The sequence below is a fragment of the Amia ocellicauda genome, chromosome 15 (assembly GCF_036373705.1).
Source record: "Amia ocellicauda isolate fAmiCal2 chromosome 15, fAmiCal2.hap1, whole genome shotgun sequence".
Taxonomy (NCBI): Eukaryota; Metazoa; Chordata; class Actinopteri; order Amiiformes; family Amiidae; genus Amia; species Amia ocellicauda.
Window position 1 is genome coordinate 18,126,248 of NC_089864.1, and position 20,165 is coordinate 18,146,412.

Consider the following 20,165-nt stretch of genomic DNA (forward strand, 5'->3'; position numbering starts at 1 on the left):
CGATACAAATACATACAAATCTGAAAGCGATTAAATTTTAACAAAATACATGAACTTAAATAAAGCTGTGCGTAAATCAATAAAACAATAAACTTGTGATAAAGTCAAACTGCCAAACCAACAAAAAAGGTCAAATACATTGAAATGAACTTCATGACGTATCTTGTATTGAGATGTACCAGATGAATGACTAAAAGTTGGTTGAGTAATTGAGGGCGGGGGGTGTGGGGGTCCCCCAGAAGATTTTGACAGCTGGAGACCTGAAATGCGCGATTTCATTCAATACGGTTTAAGAAATTAGGTATTTAATATAATAAAGTCCTTGTAAAAATTGATTGCATTATATCTCCAGGGTAATTCAGATGTTCACAAATGCACAGCACCAATATGGTGGAAGTTACAATTTGTTAGCCCACATTTCATCCCAGATTACTTGTTTCCTGTGGTTTTATCCTGAATTTTCTGAAGAAGGTATTCCATCTGTAAATTCAGGTTGGGCTGACCCCTTTTAGTCTTTTTGCTCAATATCTGATAGTTCTGCATTTTCTTTTGCTTGTATTGTCCGAGAGCTTCTTCTCTTTGTTTTTAATTTTTTTCCGCTTCCTACAGGAACAAAGATAATATTGTGAACACCAATAATCAGAAATGAGTCATTTCGAAGTAAGAAAACTGCTCAAAATCTCCATGAAATGAGGCAGATTTGGATGAAACATATCTTTGCTTCACAATCACATCACCAGCGAACAACGGTATACATGCAAACTGGAGGCGGTCCTGGTGCTGCTCAGTCTCAGATGTGTGCCGGTGGGTCTGGTTCACATGGGGAGGAGCAGCTCTGATGTGTCGCTGCTGAAAACGTGTCTGCATTGGAAACCAGCTGTTCCGCCGCTGATGTAGGGGTTTCTGGCTGAACACAAGCAATGGCACCGCGACCCATTTTAGCTGTGTTTACAGAAATCAGGAAAAGCGAATAGCAGTGTTTTTGACAGTACAAAGTGCCGCTCTTGCCCAGTCCAGTGTGTACAGACGCCCAACAGCGCGCCATCAACTGACTAACAGCAGCTCTATACAGGACATCCATATTCATACGGCACATCCTATTGGCTAATAACCAGGAATTGCTGCGACTAGGTTGCACACTATAACATGCACCGAGTGCAACAAACCTTCGTAACATTACATTAAATATTGATATGATAAAAAGTTAATTAAAATTATTGTCGCGGTCCAGTCAGAAGCGTCTGGCGGTCGGATACCCCTGACTTGGGAGTGTGCGTGGACTCCTCACTTTCTCCATCCAGACAATGTGGGGAAGCAATACAAAAGGCAAACGCAAAGTATTGTATGTAGTCATTTGCTCAAATTATGTTAATTTCTGGAAAAACAGTATAAAATTTAAAACCAAACTAGTCCAGTACAATAACACAAGCCAGGAATCTTGCTAATTAACTAACATGATCTAGTTTATGTACATCTGGCAACAATGTTTAATTTCAGCAATTTCCAGTTGCATTTATAAGGACAACATAACAAGCTGCTTAACTGCTGCTTTTAAACCAATGTTTTATTGATAATTGGAAACTTACCTAATGCACAATTTAAGGATTTTATTTTCCTCTTCACGGGAAATTGGTTTAAGCACAAAAGTTAAATATTTGCAAATTCTTCCCATGCAGAGATCATATTCTCCATTCTTCAGTGTGCTGTCGGGTTTGTTTTTCAGCCTTCTGGAGATCAAGATGATTATTTATGTTTATTTAGATTAGTCTTGATTTAAAAAAAAATGCAATTTGAAATAAACAACATAATGCAATCAATCCATTTGTCATCAAGCTTCATAGGGTTCATAAATTAGAAACCTTTTTATAATAGTTATTCTAGCTTGTGGTTATTCTTTGTTTTGGATTGTGGCAGATTTTATGTAATCTGAAATGGTTACAGTGGAGCAAATCATTTGTTTATTGGTTAAGTTTACATGTAGGTCTATGTTCTTATCATACTCAAGACATTTAGCTTGCGACAAATGTACCAAAGGAATTTACCAAAGTTTATTTTACTCAGAAAAAAACTGCCATTAACCTGATGTCATGCAACTTAAATGTAAAGGAGGGAGTTCATATGCAAATCAGTCATGTATTCCCATCCTGTTATGCGGGAATGTCACGGTGGTTTACACACAGAAGGACATTTTTTCTCTGCGGTCATGGAATCCACACTAATAAATGCCCTGTTCTCTTTTAAAGATCTATATTTGATTATTTATATTTACAGGTCACATTTAATCATGATTTACACATTACAAAATTTGCAAAGATTTCAGTTTTTGGGGTGTAATTTTGCTAACTCCACAATTTGAGTTTTTCCTCTGCCTTCAATATTTTAATAACACGAACCCTAAACTTGTAACACAGCAATATTTAATTATTGTAAAGATAATTTAACCAGAGTGGCTGCAGGGACACCTGTAGGAGATCAGTAAAATTGCATGTGGAAGAAAAGTCATGCAACTGCAGGGCCATATTTTACATAGGTGATTATATATATATGGAATTGATAAATTCATAATATGAATACATTGTCTAACTACTTTGAATTAAACTTTGAAATGGCCCCAACATTGAGTTCTTTATCAAAAATGTGTGATATTACTGAACCTTTCCAATAAAAGAAATATGAAATTATATAAAAAAAAAAACTGTCATTGAATGTGGAAGACAGTAAAATATGTAGGTATTATAAATGTCAAAACAAAGAAAGATGAACCTACATTTAATACGTTTTAAGAAATTAGGTATTTTAATATAATAAAGTCCTTGTAAAAAATGATTCCATTATATCTCCAGGGTAATTCAGATGTTCACAAATGCACAGCACCAATATGGTGGAAGTTACAATTTGTTAGCCCACATTTCATCCCAGATTACTTGTTTCCTGTGGTTTTATCCTGAATTTTCTGAAGAAGGTATTCCATCTGTAAATTCAGGTTGGGCTGACCCCTTTTAGTCTTTTTGCTCAATATCTGATAATTCTGCATTTTCTTTTGCTTGTATTGTCTGAGAGCTTCTTCTCTTTGTTTTTTATTTTTCTCCGCTTCCTACAGGAACAAAGATAATATTGTGAACACCAATAATCAAAAACCTGCATCAAAGCAATACCTAAAGGATTGTTGGTGCAAATGCATGTGAGCATGGGTCCACTGATAACATTGGGTATTACGTAAAATATACACATACAAAGACCAAAGATAAATTAGTCTTGTAGTATTGTGAACTGCTTGCAAAGGAAAAACATTTTGCATTTCTCAGATCTGCACCTTTATAATATTACTTAGTAATAAAGTTACCTAAGCAAATCAGTGAAAAAATATTTGGAAAAGGAATACAATTAGTTCGTTTTTTTCCCTTATTATGAACAATAGCTTAATTTATCAAATCATATCATTAAATGACACATGATTAGCTAATATAGGAAATTGTTAAATGTGCAATGGCTGTCTAATTAAGTTAGAAGATGCTTTATAATCAGGAGGTTACTTCTAGTGGTCCACTTCTGTGCAATATTAGTTGTACTTATTCCATATAAAGAGGTTAAAGTTAAACTCACAACTGAAAATATGACATGCCTCACCTCTCTTTTTTTAGCACGTTTAGCCTGTATCCTTTCATACTCATCTCTTGTCTTTTGATAGGAAGTCTTCTTTATATTTTTCTTTGGTTTCAGATCACTTCCCCCACAAAAAGAAAAAAAAAACATATGAAACAGGTTTTTAGTGCAGCGGGATATACCAGTGTAACATATTGCATTAGTAAACCAGCAATTTCACAGGTAAAATGTGGGGGGTGGGGGGGGGGAAACATTACTAGGAAGGACCTACTTGTATCTCATCTGAGGTATTCATTATATATATGAAGTCAAGTCTTTTTGTATAAAATACAAATACATTTTGTGTTTTGCTTTGGAAGATGGGACAAGCAGTTACCTGTGTGGCTCTGCAGCAGGACCTGGGGCAGGAGACGAGGCCGCAGCAGGAGGTGTGCTAGAAGAGCCTGTGTCATGAGTAATAGGTGGACTTGTTGAAGGGGAAGCAACTGTGGTTGTGCAGTCTGTAGAAACCGTCTCCTCCGGCAAAACGGGTCTCTCTCTGTGTCTTCTCAAATTGCTCTTCTGCTCTTCCTTCTTCAGCAGCTCCTCTTCAGCCAGATACAGGTGCTTCAGGTGATCCGGGTAGTTTTGTGTGAACTGCACTTGCCGCTGCGGCTTTGATCTCTTTTCCTTGCGCAGCAGTTTCTTGTACTCATATTGGACTTTCTGCTTCCTTTTAAAGGCGAAACCTTGTCCTGAAGCGAGGGGTAAACACAAGAAAATCATTTAAACTGTATTATTCAGCCAAGAGAAGCCAGAAGGTCAATAATATAACCATTAAATCCCGTGCACACTTAAAATAATCAGCTTACATATTTGAGTATCTGAACATACCTTCTTGTATACTCCCAGCAAATACTTTCGATTCGTCTGCAACCCATTTTCTTTTATTTTTCGCAAAGCCCGATACATGCTTTTTGTGTGTTCTCTGCACATTTAGGTTTATTTTCTTCCTCGACTCTTTACTCACTTGGGCCATTTTCACATTTCACTTCTTACTGCACCATACACGTTTCTTCCCCCACCGCTGACGCTTACAGTCGCACATAAAGTACGTCACTAGAAAACATTCAGACATTACTGTTCAACCCGAACAACCGCAGAGCCGAGGGTGGCCATGTTTGTTGTGGCAGAATGCTAGCATTGATTAATCACAATGTGCGATGTAGGTGCGCAGTACAACCAATATGTCTGCCAAAGTTTGCCATTCGAATCCATCCTTAGTGCATCGATTACTCACGTCTGGCCGCGCACATGCGCTGTGTGCAGTGATGTTGGCAGTGTAGGGATAGTTACATGTTTAGCATGGCCTGTTTGCTAGTAGACAGTGCCTCAATAGAAACCGTAAAGACGACATTAGATGCGATTAAAGAATTCCTCACTATCTCGCTTAGGATAGCAAATGCTCACACTGTTGACTTTTACACCGGAGATGTGTGGGCTGCATACATGGCTGTCCCCCCCGAAAACGTGCTGTCGGTGATCGGCTCTAGGCAGGAGAGGGCGCCACTGGATGCGGAAACCCAAGGAAGTATAGGTGATTGTTAAACCCAATACCTGCAACACGGCTGGTTCCGATTCATGTGTTACGTTTAATGAGGGAAGGCATTTTTTAGGCGATGCAGATCATCCTTTCTCCAATAAGACAATATGGCTGAATGTGTCAACATGTGGGGTGGGGACTGGGATGATCCAGTGTGAATAATGCGTGATCATAGAGCACTCCGCATGAAGTGAGCCCAGCATGATACCGTTATATGGCTTAATTTGACTTGAATAAAATATGCTACAAAGGTGACTTTCATTTCACAATATCCAATGACACTAAGAACGTTTAAAATAAAACCAACTTAATGACAGTTCTTTAATGACTGTGTTCATTAATTTTCTAAAGGTAACCAAATATTTATGCAGTGAAGGGGGAACTACATTTTGCATGAAGTGACACTGCACTTTACAATCCTGAGTGTGTAAATCTCAATACTCAGCCACTCCTGCCGCATGTTCATATTTTCCTATCAGTAGCACTAAGCATCAGAGCAAGAAAAAAATGGACATGATTTGTGATGCAAGATACATTATTTTGATGCAGTTTCAAGGTTAAAAGCTAAAAATTAGGCTAATATTTAATATAGCATACTTACTGTATCCAAATGTAATTAATCTTTCATTCAATGTAATTCTGTCCTTGAATGCGATATGAAGGATTGGACCATGGCTTCTAAGATGGGTTATTATTTGAGTATATAAGCTATTTAGAGATAGCTTGTGTTACATTTAGAATTAGCAAACTGGTTTGTTTTATTATTATTATTATTATTTATTTATTGGCAGATGCCCTTATCCAGGGTGACATACAAAATATAAGCACAATACAGTGCAGTTCAGTTGCCCAAATAGCTCCCATGAAGACCTGTGAAATGTAACTGTGAAAGTATTGTGTAAATGTCTTTGTGTGTCAACTGTTTCAGCATTACTAGGATGATTAACTACCATATATATCACACATCTCCATTTGATTTAAAAAAATGTCTGTCTTTCAAGTAGGGGCCAAATATCTGTGTTTTGTAGACAAAATGTTCATGCTCAGCATCTGGAAACAGTGTTTAACCATCGTTGCTTTTGATGTGGAACCAGAACAAAATCTCAAATAACCTCACTTAGTCTTTAAAGTTCCGTACTATATGAGTTTTGCCCCCTTTGGAAGCATTTTATTTTTGTTCTTCTGAAGAACTATGTTACACATATTGTACGGGCTCACATATTTTTAATTGACCGCAGTAATTAAGCATCTTGCTTTTGGTATAATGTAGAATATTTGTGGAAGGAGAGTGTGCCTCAGTGATGATATGAAATTGCATGTTAATTGTGCTTTTAATGTTAGCATCTCAATTACATATTTAACAAGTAAACAATGCCTTATTTCCACAAGAATGTGTAGTGCAAATACACTGGCTTCAAAGTGAACCTATATGGAAGATCATCTCTCTCTCTCTTTTTAATGTAGCTTACTTATTTAACATGTTTTTCATTTCCTTTAACAGTACACAAAATGGCTCCTTATGGTTTCAGCAAGGACACAAAACACTTGGTGGATGTAGCAAGATTTCTTGATGCTGCAAAAGCTCATTCTCTGCCAAACCTTCCCGTGTGCACTCCACTGCGTGGACTGATGCACTCGCTACACGGCGGGACATTCAAGAGCAGAGGTAGGACATTGTGTAGCAAATGCACACCGTGCAGCACTGCAGATATCTGGGTTTCTGTCTTTTAATTCCAGATGTCATTGAATTTTCAGATGTGACTCTGAGAACCGACGAGTTTATGAATTCAAAGAAATCACACGAAGTGCAGATCATGTCAGAACTGGTTGCAAGTTTAACCAAGCACTGCCGGATCCAGCAGGTAAGAATCGTCCACACTCTCATATGTGTGCCTCCAATACACAATAATGACATGAGCATTCAACATTAAACAGCATTTAGGTTTACTCTTCTTGTAGTTAAGCTGTACACTTCATTGACAGCATTTTTTAGTGAGCAAATAGCAGAATTTTGATACGTATAGTTTCATATATGACTGCAGTTTCCTTCAACTCTCAAGATGTCAGCAGGGGTTTCTTTCTGAAGTCACTTGCAGCTGCTGGAGAGACACTGAGGCAATGGAAGTGTATGTAGTCATTTTTTCTCCACTCAAATTAGTAGCAGTCTTGAGGTCAAATGCAGGCTGACGTCTTAAATGATAATTGCATTGGACTTTTTCTTTTGACTTTCATATCCTTTCATTTTGGAATCAGTGGTAGGTCATCATTTCAGCTCACCTTTACAGCTCTTATACTCACTTTTTAGAATAAAGTCCACTTACACACACCCTGCGAAATGGGCCATCTGCTTCTTTTCACACTTCAGGCTCAGAGCTATGATGTGTTTGAACTAGAAAGTCCAACCTGTGTGCTAAGTGGAGGATTTTACTATTTGAAGCACTCTGTGGCTTTGATTACAGCTATATTAGTTACACAGACAAAGCTCTTCTTGGTATTTCTTCAATCAACACCATAAATGTTCCAAATCCCTGCAATGTGTTCTTTTATTTCAATTATCTGTAACTTAGTACGACTAACAGACTATGTAGAGACACTGTGGGGGGTTGGCACTGTGCTGGGCTCTTAAACTAGGTGGGGTCTGGGGAAACAGATGTATAACACAGGAGATGTGGTGCAAAAGTTGTGGATGTGTTTACAGTGCAGGAATGGAAGAAAACAGAAGAGAACCTAGGTCTTCGTTGAACTTAACTAAACTTGTGCCACAAAAACATGAAAACGAACAAAAACAAATGTAATTTCACCTGTTATCGACTTAGGTCTGAATACAGGGATTTTGAATTACTCCTCTTCTGTTTCTCTTGTGTTAGGTCATAGACATTGGATCTGGAAAAGGCTACTTGTGTTCATTCCTGTCCATGCAGTATGGCCTGAAGGTTTATGGGATAGACTCCTCCAGCACCAACACGCACGGGGCCCACGAGAGGAACCGGAAACTGAAGAAGTTTTCAAAAGCCTACCAAAGACACAGCAACGCAAGACATCCAAGACCGATTTCAAAGGGTGAAGAGAAGAAACAGGTGCAGGAAGGGGGTGACAACACCAATAAATCTGTATTGAACAACAAAGACACGGACGGACTGACATCACACTTGGAAAGGGCCACTCTTCAAGGGCCTGCTACCTCACTCAGCCCCCCTGAGGAGACTCTGAAGGCTAAAGCTGAGACAAGTACAGACACACAATTAGATGCAACAGACGTTGAAACTGCCAACCCGTTCCTCTGCGTCCTCTCGGCAGACGCAGTAGAGTTACCTTCTCCACGGACACCTCCCAGCGAGCTGAGCCCAGAGGAGAAGGAGAGGCGGAAGAGTGAAAACCTGAGGAAGAAGGCCCAAAGCAGACATGACAGCAGCTTGTACTCGCCTCTGACCTCTTACGTTACAGCCGAAACAGAACTGCGGGAGATCATAGCCGACATGGAGGTTAAAAATGGAGTCTCTTTCATTATAGAAAGAAATGTATTCCGAATACATTCACTAGCTGTTTTATGGGTATTGATCATCATAGCATTTTTTTTTTACTTTATATCTTTGGAAGGTTAGATTATTTGAACAGTACTGGAATGCCCGCTAAACTAATATGTAGTGATAGTCTGGACAGATTAAAATTATAATTGTATACAGTGAGGGAAAAAAGTATTTGATCCCCTGCTGATTTTGTACATTTGCCCACTGACAAAGAAATGATCAGTCTATAATTTTAATGGTAGGTGTATTTTAACAGTGAGAGACAGAAAAACAACAAAAAAATCCAGAAAAACGCATTTCAAAAAAGTTATCAATTGATTTGCATGTTAATGAGGGAAATAAGTATTTGACCCCTTCGACTTAGTACTTGGTGGCAAAACCCTTGTTGGCAATCACAGAGGTCAGACGTTTCTTGTAGTTGGCCACCAGGTTTGCACACATCTCAGGAGGGATTTTGTCCCACTCCTCTTTGCAGATCCTCTCCAAGTCATTAAGGTTTCGAGGCTGACGTTTGGCAACTCGAACCTTCAGCTCCCTCCACAGATTTTCTATGGGATTAAGGTCTGGAGACTGGCTAGGCCACTCCAGGACCTTAATGTGCTTCTACTTATTTCCCTCATTAACATGCAAATCAATGTATAACTTTTTTGAAATGCGTTTTTCTGGATTTTGTTGTTGTTATTCTGTCTCTCACTGTTAAAATACACCTACCATTAAAATTATAGACTGATCATTTCTTTGTCAGTGGGCAAACGTACAAAATCAGCAGGGGATCAAATACGTTTTTTCCCTCACTGTATGGCTATGCCCTGCTTTTATGCAAGGTATTAATCCCCAAATCGTGTGGAAAAAAATACAGGATACAGAGGACCGGGAAGTGAGTTTATGCAGGAGAATCATTTTTACTTTGCTTCCTGTATTGATATTTTCTGACACAATGAAGCGTTGCATTTGTGTTGCTGTCATATTATGTTTTAACTTGGACAGGAAGGCTGGTAGTCTACAAAGGCCCTCTGGTTACTGTTTGCATTAGACTGATCTTTCTTTGCCTCACCTGTCACTCGGATTCTATACTTACATCATTTTGTAATGGCTTACTATAGCCGGTTTGCTAAAGGTTGTTGTTGACGAATCATCTGGAGAAAGGATACTTTGTGAAATTATGTCTTTTGTGATTAGGTCTGTGAGCACTCTTGCAGTTACTGCACATGTCGATTACTAGTGCAGGAATACAGTAATATAAATATCGAAATGCTGAAAACAAAGTGACAGGGCAGGAGTCAATATTATAAATGAATGTTTTCTTCAAGCACACTGAACCTGCTCTGATTTATATAATGACCAGTAAAGGCCATCTGATTGGAAATGAAAATGGAACACATACAGGTGGATATTAAAGTTATTCAAAATCTTCCAGCTAGGACTGTTAATCAAATCTAGATGCAAAACCCAAACTTTGATTTTAAACACTGAAGTCATTGTATTGCTTCTATTGGTTAATTGATATAACATCTTTTTGTAGTAGAGAGACAAGGATATGTAATGAAAACCAGATTACACACAGCTAAGTTTTCCCCCACTTTTCAGCATATAGCAGGGTCCTGGAGAGAGGTTTAGAGAAGGAAATGTTATATTTTCCCCTGTTAGAACCTAAGTTAAAATAAAAGCCTGTTAAAAACACACACATAAGAAAATAAAAAAATAAAACAACAACTGGTGAATGTCTTTATCAAAATAGTATATGCCTCTAAAACTATATCTCAGCACATCCAGATTTGCAGTAACCTATGTATGGCCCAAGGTGGCAGGCTTCAACAAAGCCATTCACCTACTATTTATTTGATTATCAGAAAGTGTCAGCGAATTGCAAAGCATACAATGAAATGTCCGTCATACTGTATTAATCAGTTGTGCCGATGACCTGAGAATAGGTTTCTACTATTTTATTCTGAGGGTGAGTAGCAGGGATGCATCTCAGTGTGAACAGCATTTCCCTGTTGCTGTAGATCTAGTCATGGTGGAGTTCTGTTCCTAAGGCAAGAGTAGATTATATACTTTGTTTTGTTTTGTGAATTTATTATTTGGTGCAGTAACTTCAGCTCTAATTATAGTGTGTTGTAAAGACTGGTTATTCCATAAGGAGAACCACTCCCAGTATTTCAGACTATTTATGTGTCCTTGGTTGTTGTGATGAAAATTAAGCCCTGCAGAACAATAAAGCAGGATTGTAGTCCATCGCACAGTGAGTTTGCATGCATGTCTGTCATAGAGCGATAAATATCGAAAATGTACCACCTAAACGGTTTAGTTCGTTGTTTTGTGCACAGCAAGACTGACTTCTAAACTCATATTCAAAATTTACACTTCAGCACATTTGAAGCCCCTTCGCTTGCCCTTTCTTTATTTCTCTCCTACATCCCATACATCAGTACACAGACAGTTTTATATACATATATGTGTGTGTGAGTGTGTGTGTGTTTGACTTAAAATGAAAGCTGGCGTCCATACCAAATGGCAAAGGAAAGCTCACTCACTAATCACCTTAGTTGTATGTAATCATATTTCACTACGGTGGAACTCAGCCTACAATTAACCACAAAGGAGGTGAAAGAATCTGTGGTATTAGATTTTTATTTTTTTATTTATTTTTTAATATATACAATTTATGGCTTTCCCAGCTCATTGTTTGTGCTGGTTTTAATAATAATGTCACACAGAAAATGAGTATAAAACATTTTGATATACATTTATTAAATTAAAAAGATGGTACCACTCACATCTTCCATCAACCATCTGTAGCTTCGAAATTTGACTTTCAATCATTTTTGTATTATTGATGTGTGTGCCTGATTTTCATTTTAATATTGAATATCATGCCAGTGTTTTTTTTTTCCCAGTATTTTAATATGACAATAAAATGAAGTGATTTCACTAATATAAATGTTGTCGTCCCCCTCAGGATTCTGTAATGGTTGGCCTCCACACATGTGGCGATCTTGCGCCTAACACTCTCCGGATGTTTGTGGCCAGACCTGAGCTGAAGGCGGTGTGCAGTGTGGGCTGCTGCTATCACCTCTTATCTGAGGAGTTTGATTGTGCAGGACAAGGTAATTACATGGTCCATTTTTATTCCACACTTGAACCAAATGGTAAATACTGCCAGATTTTATTCTTTTTTTGGTGCTGTGAGTCCTGAATTGCCATCTAGGCCAGAGGTTTAGTTGATTAAAATTAAACCAGAAATCCAGATAATTCTCTCCGCATAAATAAGTGCAGCTGTACAGTGTTTGTTTTGTTTATTGTTGTATTAATGTTTCAAGTGTGGAGCTGTTCCCCTTTGCTTGTCTCACATGGGGAAAAAAAATAAGTACATAATTACATTGAAGCAATGAGTACTCCCTCTGGACCTAGCCCTTATGTACATATGGTTTCCATTGTGCTAAGCTATATGTTTCAGTTGCAGCCAAACTTGACTTAAGTTTCAAGTAAAAATTGTAAGGTACAGCCTGTCAGCTTTTCCAGAATCCCACCGTATTTTTTTTCATTTTTTGTTAGTATTATTTCGTATCCATATTAATGGATAATTCAGTAATGCTAAATAAGTCAACATCTATTTACAAAGCTAAACTGTATATACCATATACCATACTAGGCATGTGTAGTGCCAGTAATTGATTGTGATTTATTAGCAACATTTACCTCATACACAAAGAATAAACAGTTTAACTGATGAAAAGATTTGATCAGTTTCATTTTAATTCCTTAAGGCCTCTAAATATCCTCTTGCATCCTTATAAATACTATTTTTGAGATTATTGTAGCTGGTCACTACTACTGTTTGTCTGAAAGTCATTTCAGAATTAAGATTTATTTAAATTATTGTATTGCTTAAAATACACTGAAATATGTCCTGGCCAACTTTACAATTCCGTTTTCCACATTTCCTGTCTCTCTTGGATCCTAAATTAATCTCGAACATTAAAGGGCCTGACCCAGGGACAGGACACACCAAGGGTAAAGAAAGAGGAAACCATTTTATACTTGGTACAGGGGGGTGGCTTGGAAAGATAATTAATTTGTCCAGCTTAAATAGAAAGTCGTATTCTGTTAAAATATTAAATCATGTTTTGTTTTATTATTCTGTTTTTAATTTGGCATATTAGGTGTTAAATCGTTCTACTTCCAAATGGAATATATTTTTCTCCACTCGCAGTGTCTTGATTTTTTATTAAGACTTCTAAGACTACTAAGTGTAGTCTTTGTGTGTCTTCAAATGAGCATTCCAGTGAAAGCACTCCTCTGGTAGAAATCGATAGGATCTCCTCTGAAGGACATCTGAAAGAGAAAGCATGCCCTTTGCACTCCACTTAAGTCTAATTGTAGTTGAATTGGCATCATCCGAATTGATTGTTATTTATTTCTTATTATACAGCCTTACTCAGGGCATTTACATAATGTACAAGGTCACAAAATAAAAGAATTTTAAAGTTAGAGCAATACATTACAATATACTATATTAACTATTATTACATTTAAATTAAATTAAATTAACTAAAAATAAGTGGAAAATACAGTGGATAATTGTATTAAAGGGTCTTCAGTTAATGTGTTAAATTACATCAGTGCTACAGGCAGCAAGGCCGACACAGGATTAATAACCAATACTTTAAAACCACAAATTATTTGTATATTTTACATTTTCAAGCTTATTGCTTTGTGCCGTCATATAATTAAATTTAAATTTTTAAAAATTTTAACTTTTGTAATATTTTTTCAGTCCAAGCAGAATCTGACCTTACATGGTTAATGCACACACACATTTATTTAAATATACATGTATTTTTGATGTACACTGTGAAAGAAAAAATAAACAAATAGAGCATACAATTTATTTTGATATAAACTTTTCTTGATGATTTTTTATTGTTTCTGTTACCCATATTTACACAGATGGTATTCCGTATTCAACATGGTGAAATTTCTGTAAAGTATGTTAGCTGTAAACAGTCAAAAACATTGAGGGAATACTATGAACTATTTGTTTAGTATCATAAATAAACATTAACGGACTAAAAAGCTTTTTTCCCCTTCTTTGCTTTTTTCATAAGAACTACCATGTGTGCAGTTTGACACATCTGTCTGAATTTCTAAAATCCTAATAATTTCTGTTCTAACCATACCCTTGGCTAATGAAACCATTATTTTTATCTTTTATTTGACTCATTTAGTCTCAAGTTCCCTTTAAACAGGTCCCAGGGTTGCAAACCCAAAACATTTGCTTAGAAAAGTATTTTGTAAGACTTACACAACCTTTAGGTAAATGTTGCATGTAGAAGTTCAGCTGGTATTTCAGTCATGTTTTGGTCAGCTTTGAGATAAATAGTTTCATTTTAAGCTTTTGTTCAGCCGAACACAATCTAATTCTTTATTTTTGGCACTCGGGCAATAACATAACAGAGTTCAAACTATACCTCCTTCTTTTGCCACAGACAACTCTTTGTAGTTCATACTGAAGTGCTACAAATGCTTGGTGCCTGGCTCTGCCTTTATTGTTCCCATCTCACACTGAACATATTACCATAAACATTAAATGAAAGCTGGACATTTTAAAATGGGGCCTAAACTATTTCTAGTTTAATGCCTGGCATATTCTTGTTAGCTCTGCATTTTTTCCCCTTATTTTGGATGAAGTAAATCTACATTATCAAAGCTGGTGCCAACTATTTGCTGGCTAGACTTGATGCACAATGGTATAATGATATGGTTAGATGTGTGCAAAATTGTGATCCAAGAAAAAAAATCAACATGAGTGCATCACACTGCATGGCCTGCGACAGAAGGGAGAAGTATTAGTGCCAGTGTTTGGTGGCACTCGGAGCAGTCAGAATAGGCTGGCATGTGACGTAACATTCTCATTTTTAATGTAAGCCTGCCATGGGGTTCTTTTCATCCAGTTTTTCAGGCTTTTAAATCTCAGAAGGCTCATGTGTTTCCACTGCTACTACTACTGGTTCTGTTCCCTGCATTAAACACAAGGCGATCAGCTGGAAAAGTGCAAAATGGATGAGGTCACAGTTTTTGGAGTCCTAGCAAGAATTCATTTTGCTGTAATCTAAATGGACACCCTGATGTTTAACAATAAACACACAAGAAGGGAAATATATTGTTTTTTTTAAATGGAATTGATTACAGAAAAAAACATCTGGATACAGAATAAATAGAATATTTTGGAATTCGTCTCTCTTGGCCTTAATCTTGAATCGTATAATTCTGAGTATGAATGGTTTCTGAATTGGGTTTATATAAAAGTGTTTAACAGAGATCCCTGCTTGCCAGAACTCACTGTGCCTACACAGAAAGACACTCCCTACCTGTACTGCACCAAGGAACTTTCTCCTCTGTAAGTCCACCATGTGTGACTTACAGAGGTTTGTGAGATTGGAAGTTTTTGGAAACCTCACATTAGGGCCCAGTTCTTGGTTCATGTCACCTCTGAGGTAGACTAATGGTCTATATATCATTATGACTGCTCTTTAACCCAGGTCAAAAGGTGTTGTAGAAAAGATCAGCTTTGGTCTACATCTGTTTTCCCACTACATCATCTTATCCTGCGTTGAGTGACATGTAGCACCTAAAGATATGGAAACTCAAGAGAGAGAGTAAAAACAGGACTCTTGCAAGTGGTCTACTCATGTATCAGCCTCTGTGACTGTCAGAGCAGCAATACATATTAGGGACCCTGACGGTCACAGAGTGTGAACTGAAAATAAACGATCAAACAAAGATGAGCAATTATTCTGCTGATCCAGACAGTTGCAGGTGTTTGGGTGGTTTTGCTGCACTATTCTTCTGTTCATGTTACAGATAGTGAGGGTGGATACCTGATGTGACTTGTCAAGATGTGGGTAAAAATGAAATTCCAGCCTCCATATATTCTTTACTAGAAAGCTATTAAAAAATTGATTGATTTATTAAACTGATCGCGTGCCAGTTCAAATACATCCCGGTTTCACTTTGTAGGTCGCACTGACTTTATATGTTTTTTAACTGTATTTTCTTAAATTCATTACCAGGGTGAGGGGGTCTATAATTCATGGTTGATGTGCAACCAAGAATACATGGACCACAGTAGTTGGTATGTCTGGAATATTGGTCAGGCTATATTTATTTATTTTTAAGAAAACGTTTGAAATGTGAAAATGCTTGTGTCGTGCCAAAGAAGAACGAATCCAATTCTGGAGATGAAATTGATAGAAGTTGCCATTGAGGCTTAATTAAAAATACATTTTATTTTACTTAAAATGGTTCATAAGGGTTAATTTAGTTTCAGTGCCATGACATGGTTTGTGTTAAACAGCCTTGCATTTAATTTACTGCCCACTTGTCTTGCCTCTGCAATCTTTGTAAAAATAAATCCACATCAGGCTTTGGGTGCAAGATTTCTGGTTGTATCCTTATGTATTTAAAATGAACAGTCCATTCACAGGGGTGGAATTTGGTCTTGCATCAGAATAATGTTGTACATGTCTTTATCCCTGTGTTAACCGATGTAGAGCATTTACAATTCATAGTCCTAAAACCTAAAAACTGTGTTGTTCAAATCAGTTTTTAACATTTTGGTGAAACTCAGAGTAGAAATTTATTTTGTAAAAGTTAGGAATTTAAAAGATTATATAAGCATCTGTTTTTCTGGACTTGAGATTTATTAAATGTTGAGATGGCTGTGGATTTTCAAAATAAATATTCTTTCTATAAAGTTTTTTTTTAAGTAAATCCTTAGATTATTTTAGTATGTTTCATTATTAATATTTAAGCATGGGTAGGCAGCACAGGAGAAAATGCCAAAAATGACAGTTTATATTTTCAAGCAGATGTCGGTAACCCAGACTTTTAGTGGATTCTTATTTTCTTGATTCAAACTTTCTCTAGGGGAGTACATTAAATAAATGCAGTGTCATGTCATATAGTACAGCCCCATTAATATTTTATGGCCGTACAACCTGTAAATTTAATAATTCTGCAGAAATCCTAGATTGTCAATCTGATATGAGTTCAATTATTGTATTTTTTTTATACCGGGTTAACTTTTATTACTAAGCAATTTATTTTTCCAAAAAAGTGAGAATCAACTGTGCTCTCATTTTCAGTGAGATTGCATTTTTTTGTAGTCTTCCTACTCCCTGTAATACTTCCAGAATTGATATGCCTTGTCTCCATTGCATTGTTATCCACTCGAGTACCTTTGAAAATGAGCAAATGCTTTCATGCACATGTCAAGTGAACTAGATCAGTGTTTTTTTCTTTTTTTTTTCTTTTCTTTGTATTGAAATTGAGGAGGTTTACTGAAGAAATATTCACCCAGTTTAAGCATTTCACAGACTGAAGCATTATAGTGCAAAATCACCTTGAATCATGATGGGTTTAGTGTTTCCTGTATAGAAATTAGTTTGCATCGAGGATCAGAGATGTCTCTAAACGTCACGACCGACCCAAAACAGATGTGAGAAGTGTCTGAATTCACTCACTATTCCATCTAGCAACCCTACAAATATTTACAAATGCAGCACCCTGTTTTTCCATTTCCATTATCTCATAGACTTTCTGTGGGCTGATTTTTTTATTTTATTATGGCATGCACTGTATTAGGGACATCCAGTAAAACTACTGTACCCAGTAGTGCAAAATGCCATTGTTAACAGTGTAACCTGTAAAATTCATAGAGAAACAGAATTGTAATGCATTAATACTGTGTTTGACTTCAGACCCCCTTGATTGAAAACATTCGTACCACCAAAGTTCTCTCTCCATTATCCCTTCAGTGTTAGTGAATGTGATATTGCGCCAGATAGTCTAGCTGCGCTTTTTCAAGCTGCTTCACCAAGATGGAATAAATCAATGAGATCTGTTGATATACTTGACAGATGAAAACCTCAGTCCAGATTTGTTCTATAAGAGCCATTTAAATCGTTCTACTGCGGACAGAATCGACCTACTGTACCGTTCGATGTCTGGAATCAATTCAGGCCAAGACCCATTTGCTATATTCGACTCCTGTATGAATTTACAGAAAAGTAAACACATTTTAAAGATACCCAGTTAAATTGATTGGAAACAGGATTATTTCAATAGAAGAGGTTTATGTGGTGGTTTATACAGATATGTGTATAATGTATGTATACTGTAAATATATGTTAATGTACATACTGAATGTAGTTAAAACTATTAAAAGTAATGGTATTGAGAGTTTAGATGGATCAGTCAATGAAAATACCATGTTGAAGTCATCTACCCAGTCGGAGGATTTAATCTGGAATAGCGGTGAGTTCTTTCTCTCTTTGGGATAAATAAAAATGATACAGATGCTGAAACTGGGGATTATGTAAAAATAACATCAAAGATTAAACCCTTGAGGCAAAGTAATTTCCAGTAAGGGACCGTGTATGTATTATGGAAAAGAATAAACAAAATGAAACCCTAAATAGAAGTCTTTATGTCTGTTCTGATATTTTTTTAATTGTTATTACATCTCTGCCATCCAGAAGCATAAAACATAAAATCTGTGTCCTTGGTATGTTTCCCCTAGCTTACATTATGTGGTAGATAAACAGAAAAGCTTTTGCTACAGGCTAAAGTGTAAGAAGGCAGACTTTAGTTGTGTGTTAACCTGTGTTTGAATCCCTAGCCGCTACAGCTCGGCGAATTTGAAATTCAATGTGTGAGCAGCATTTCAGTTGGCAGTCATGGCTTGTCCTGTCTTTAACAAACTGAGTGTGATCACACCTTAAAGCCATGCAGGCATTTTCTGTCTCCCAACTGCTCAAACCTATAATGACAAGAGCACTCAGTTTCTGCATATACGTAGGAGTATTTGGATGAATTATTCCAAAGTTGAACGCCAGAAAAAATAGTTGATTTTAAATCCCTTAGATCATAATATAATATACCCTGTGGACCCTGTGAAGCTTCATTTTTCTAGTTCTGAATTTAAAGACAAGCTTAAAATTGAAAGGAATTTCTACCATGCAAAGGTCACACAATATTTGAGGTTTTCAGTGAAGCGTGTGTATTAACAATGATTGTGTCAAGAGTGGGACAACGAATTCTGAATTTCACCATCAACGGTTATTCAGAATATAACCTGCAACGCTATTTCAGTTATGCCTCGGTAAGAAAAAGAAATGGCTTTTGTTATCTGTCATTTTATCCATTTATTATCCAGATGCATGCATCTATAAGGAAAGGTGGCTAAAGATTTCACAACTGCGTGTTATTTCTGTGTTTTAAGTCAATCATAAAGAAGGAAAGAAAGAAATAATCTTACTCACAGTGGGGAGCTTTGTTTTTATAAGGGGATTTCACCACATCATGTGTTGCAAGAGCTCAGGCAACAACCAAAGACCTTAAGATATGTTGCTAAGCTTATGATTAAAAACAAAGAATAGTTGTGGTATGAATGCCACCATAACTTGCATACCTTGTAGAGCTCTTGGAGATTAAATTCATTAGCTGACTGATTTTTGATCCATCTGTGTGTGCTGATATTGTGTGTAAATGGTGCTGGGGTGTTGCAGAAGGGGCTCAGGTTCCACATCTGTGCAGAAAATGCGCTGTGTTACCAGTGAAAGTAAAACTTTAGCTTTCACTTTGTATTAACAAACACCAAGATATAAATCCTTCTTTGGGATTTCAAAGAATGAAAACTGCTGACCGAATTCATTCAGAGGATTTCCCCATATGATTATTAGTTCTATATTTTGTTTTATTTTTGGATAAAACAGTATTCATGAAATATGAAGGATAATTGTGCTACTTATTGCCAACGTACACCATAAATGCTTCCTCCTGTACTAGTTTTGGAAGACCACCTGTTTGTTCCATAAATTCCAAGGTTCTAAATGATTTGGAGGTAACTGCTCCTGAAGAGGTAAAACTAAAATAGAAATTGTGGTACACAAAATTATGATTATATAATAAATCAGTATAATCTACATTGGAACATAAAAGGCCTACTTTTTATTTGAACTGAGGATTTTGTTCCCACAGTTGACACTAGTATACAAATCATAGTGGTTTGTGAAATGTTAGGTTTAGATATTGTATAATAACTGTATAATAAACTCCTTAACGTGTCTTTGTCTCTTTTGTGGTTTCATAATATGGTATCGTGTTGTGCAGTTGATTGCTACGTCTAGTTCAAAAACATAGTCTTAGATACAAAGAAAGTTTTCAGTTCTCAACGGGATAAACAGTATTTATTCTTTTAATCATTGCAGGCAATTCAATGTAAAAAATATAATCATAATAGTGAAAGGATTGCTCACTTATCAGCATTGTTTAGCACTATATTGCATAATTTCTGCTAAAATTAGAAAGCAAAAAGGTGAAGCCCTAAACATGGTTATGATTACAGGGCAGATTTACTGATACTAAAAACGTATGTTTCCCTTTTTTTT

General features: G+C 36.6%; 2 protein-coding genes across 7 annotated transcripts in view; one reads left to right on the forward strand and one right to left on the reverse strand.

Moving 5' to 3' along the window:
• Positions 1 to 213: 213 nt before the first annotated feature.
• Positions 214 to 4,718, reverse strand: ccdc59 (coiled-coil domain containing 59). 3 transcript variants are annotated; one of them, XM_066723479.1, is made up of 6 exons: positions 4,477 to 4,705; positions 3,980 to 4,337; positions 3,628 to 3,724; positions 2,768 to 3,094; positions 1,587 to 1,727; positions 214 to 603 (listed from the first exon to the last, which is right to left on the reverse strand). In XM_066723479.1, exons 1-4 carry the CDS (start codon positions 4,619 to 4,621, stop codon positions 2,921 to 2,923), a joined length of 774 nt encoding a protein of 257 aa, XP_066579576.1. In that variant the 5' UTR covers positions 4,622 to 4,705; the 3' UTR covers positions 214 to 603; positions 1,587 to 1,727; positions 2,768 to 2,920. The 3 variants fall into 3 exon arrangements, with proteins under 3 accessions (XP_066579576.1, XP_066579577.1, XP_066579575.1); XM_066723480.1 differs by lacking the exon at positions 2,768 to 3,094 and having other exon boundaries at positions 4,477 to 4,718; XM_066723478.1 differs by having other exon boundaries at positions 1,587 to 3,094.
• Positions 4,719 to 4,885: 167 nt separating this feature from the next.
• The window catches only part of mettl25 (methyltransferase like 25), a 35,196-nt gene continuing 19,916 nt past the window's right edge, over positions 4,886 to 20,165 (forward strand). For 3 of the 4 annotated variants that reach the window (XM_066723473.1, XM_066723476.1, XM_066723477.1), the window contains exons 1-5: positions 4,886 to 5,179; positions 6,687 to 6,851; positions 6,941 to 7,047; positions 8,053 to 8,736; positions 11,672 to 11,819. In XM_066723473.1, the coding sequence (XP_066579570.1) occupies positions 4,939 to 5,179; positions 6,687 to 6,851; positions 6,941 to 7,047; positions 8,053 to 8,736; positions 11,672 to 11,819 (1,345 nt within the window). In that variant the 5' untranslated portion in view covers positions 4,886 to 4,938. The remainder of the gene's footprint in view (positions 5,180 to 6,686; positions 6,852 to 6,940; positions 7,048 to 8,052; positions 8,737 to 11,671; positions 11,820 to 20,165) is intronic. The other variant, XM_066723475.1, reaches the window with a different exon arrangement.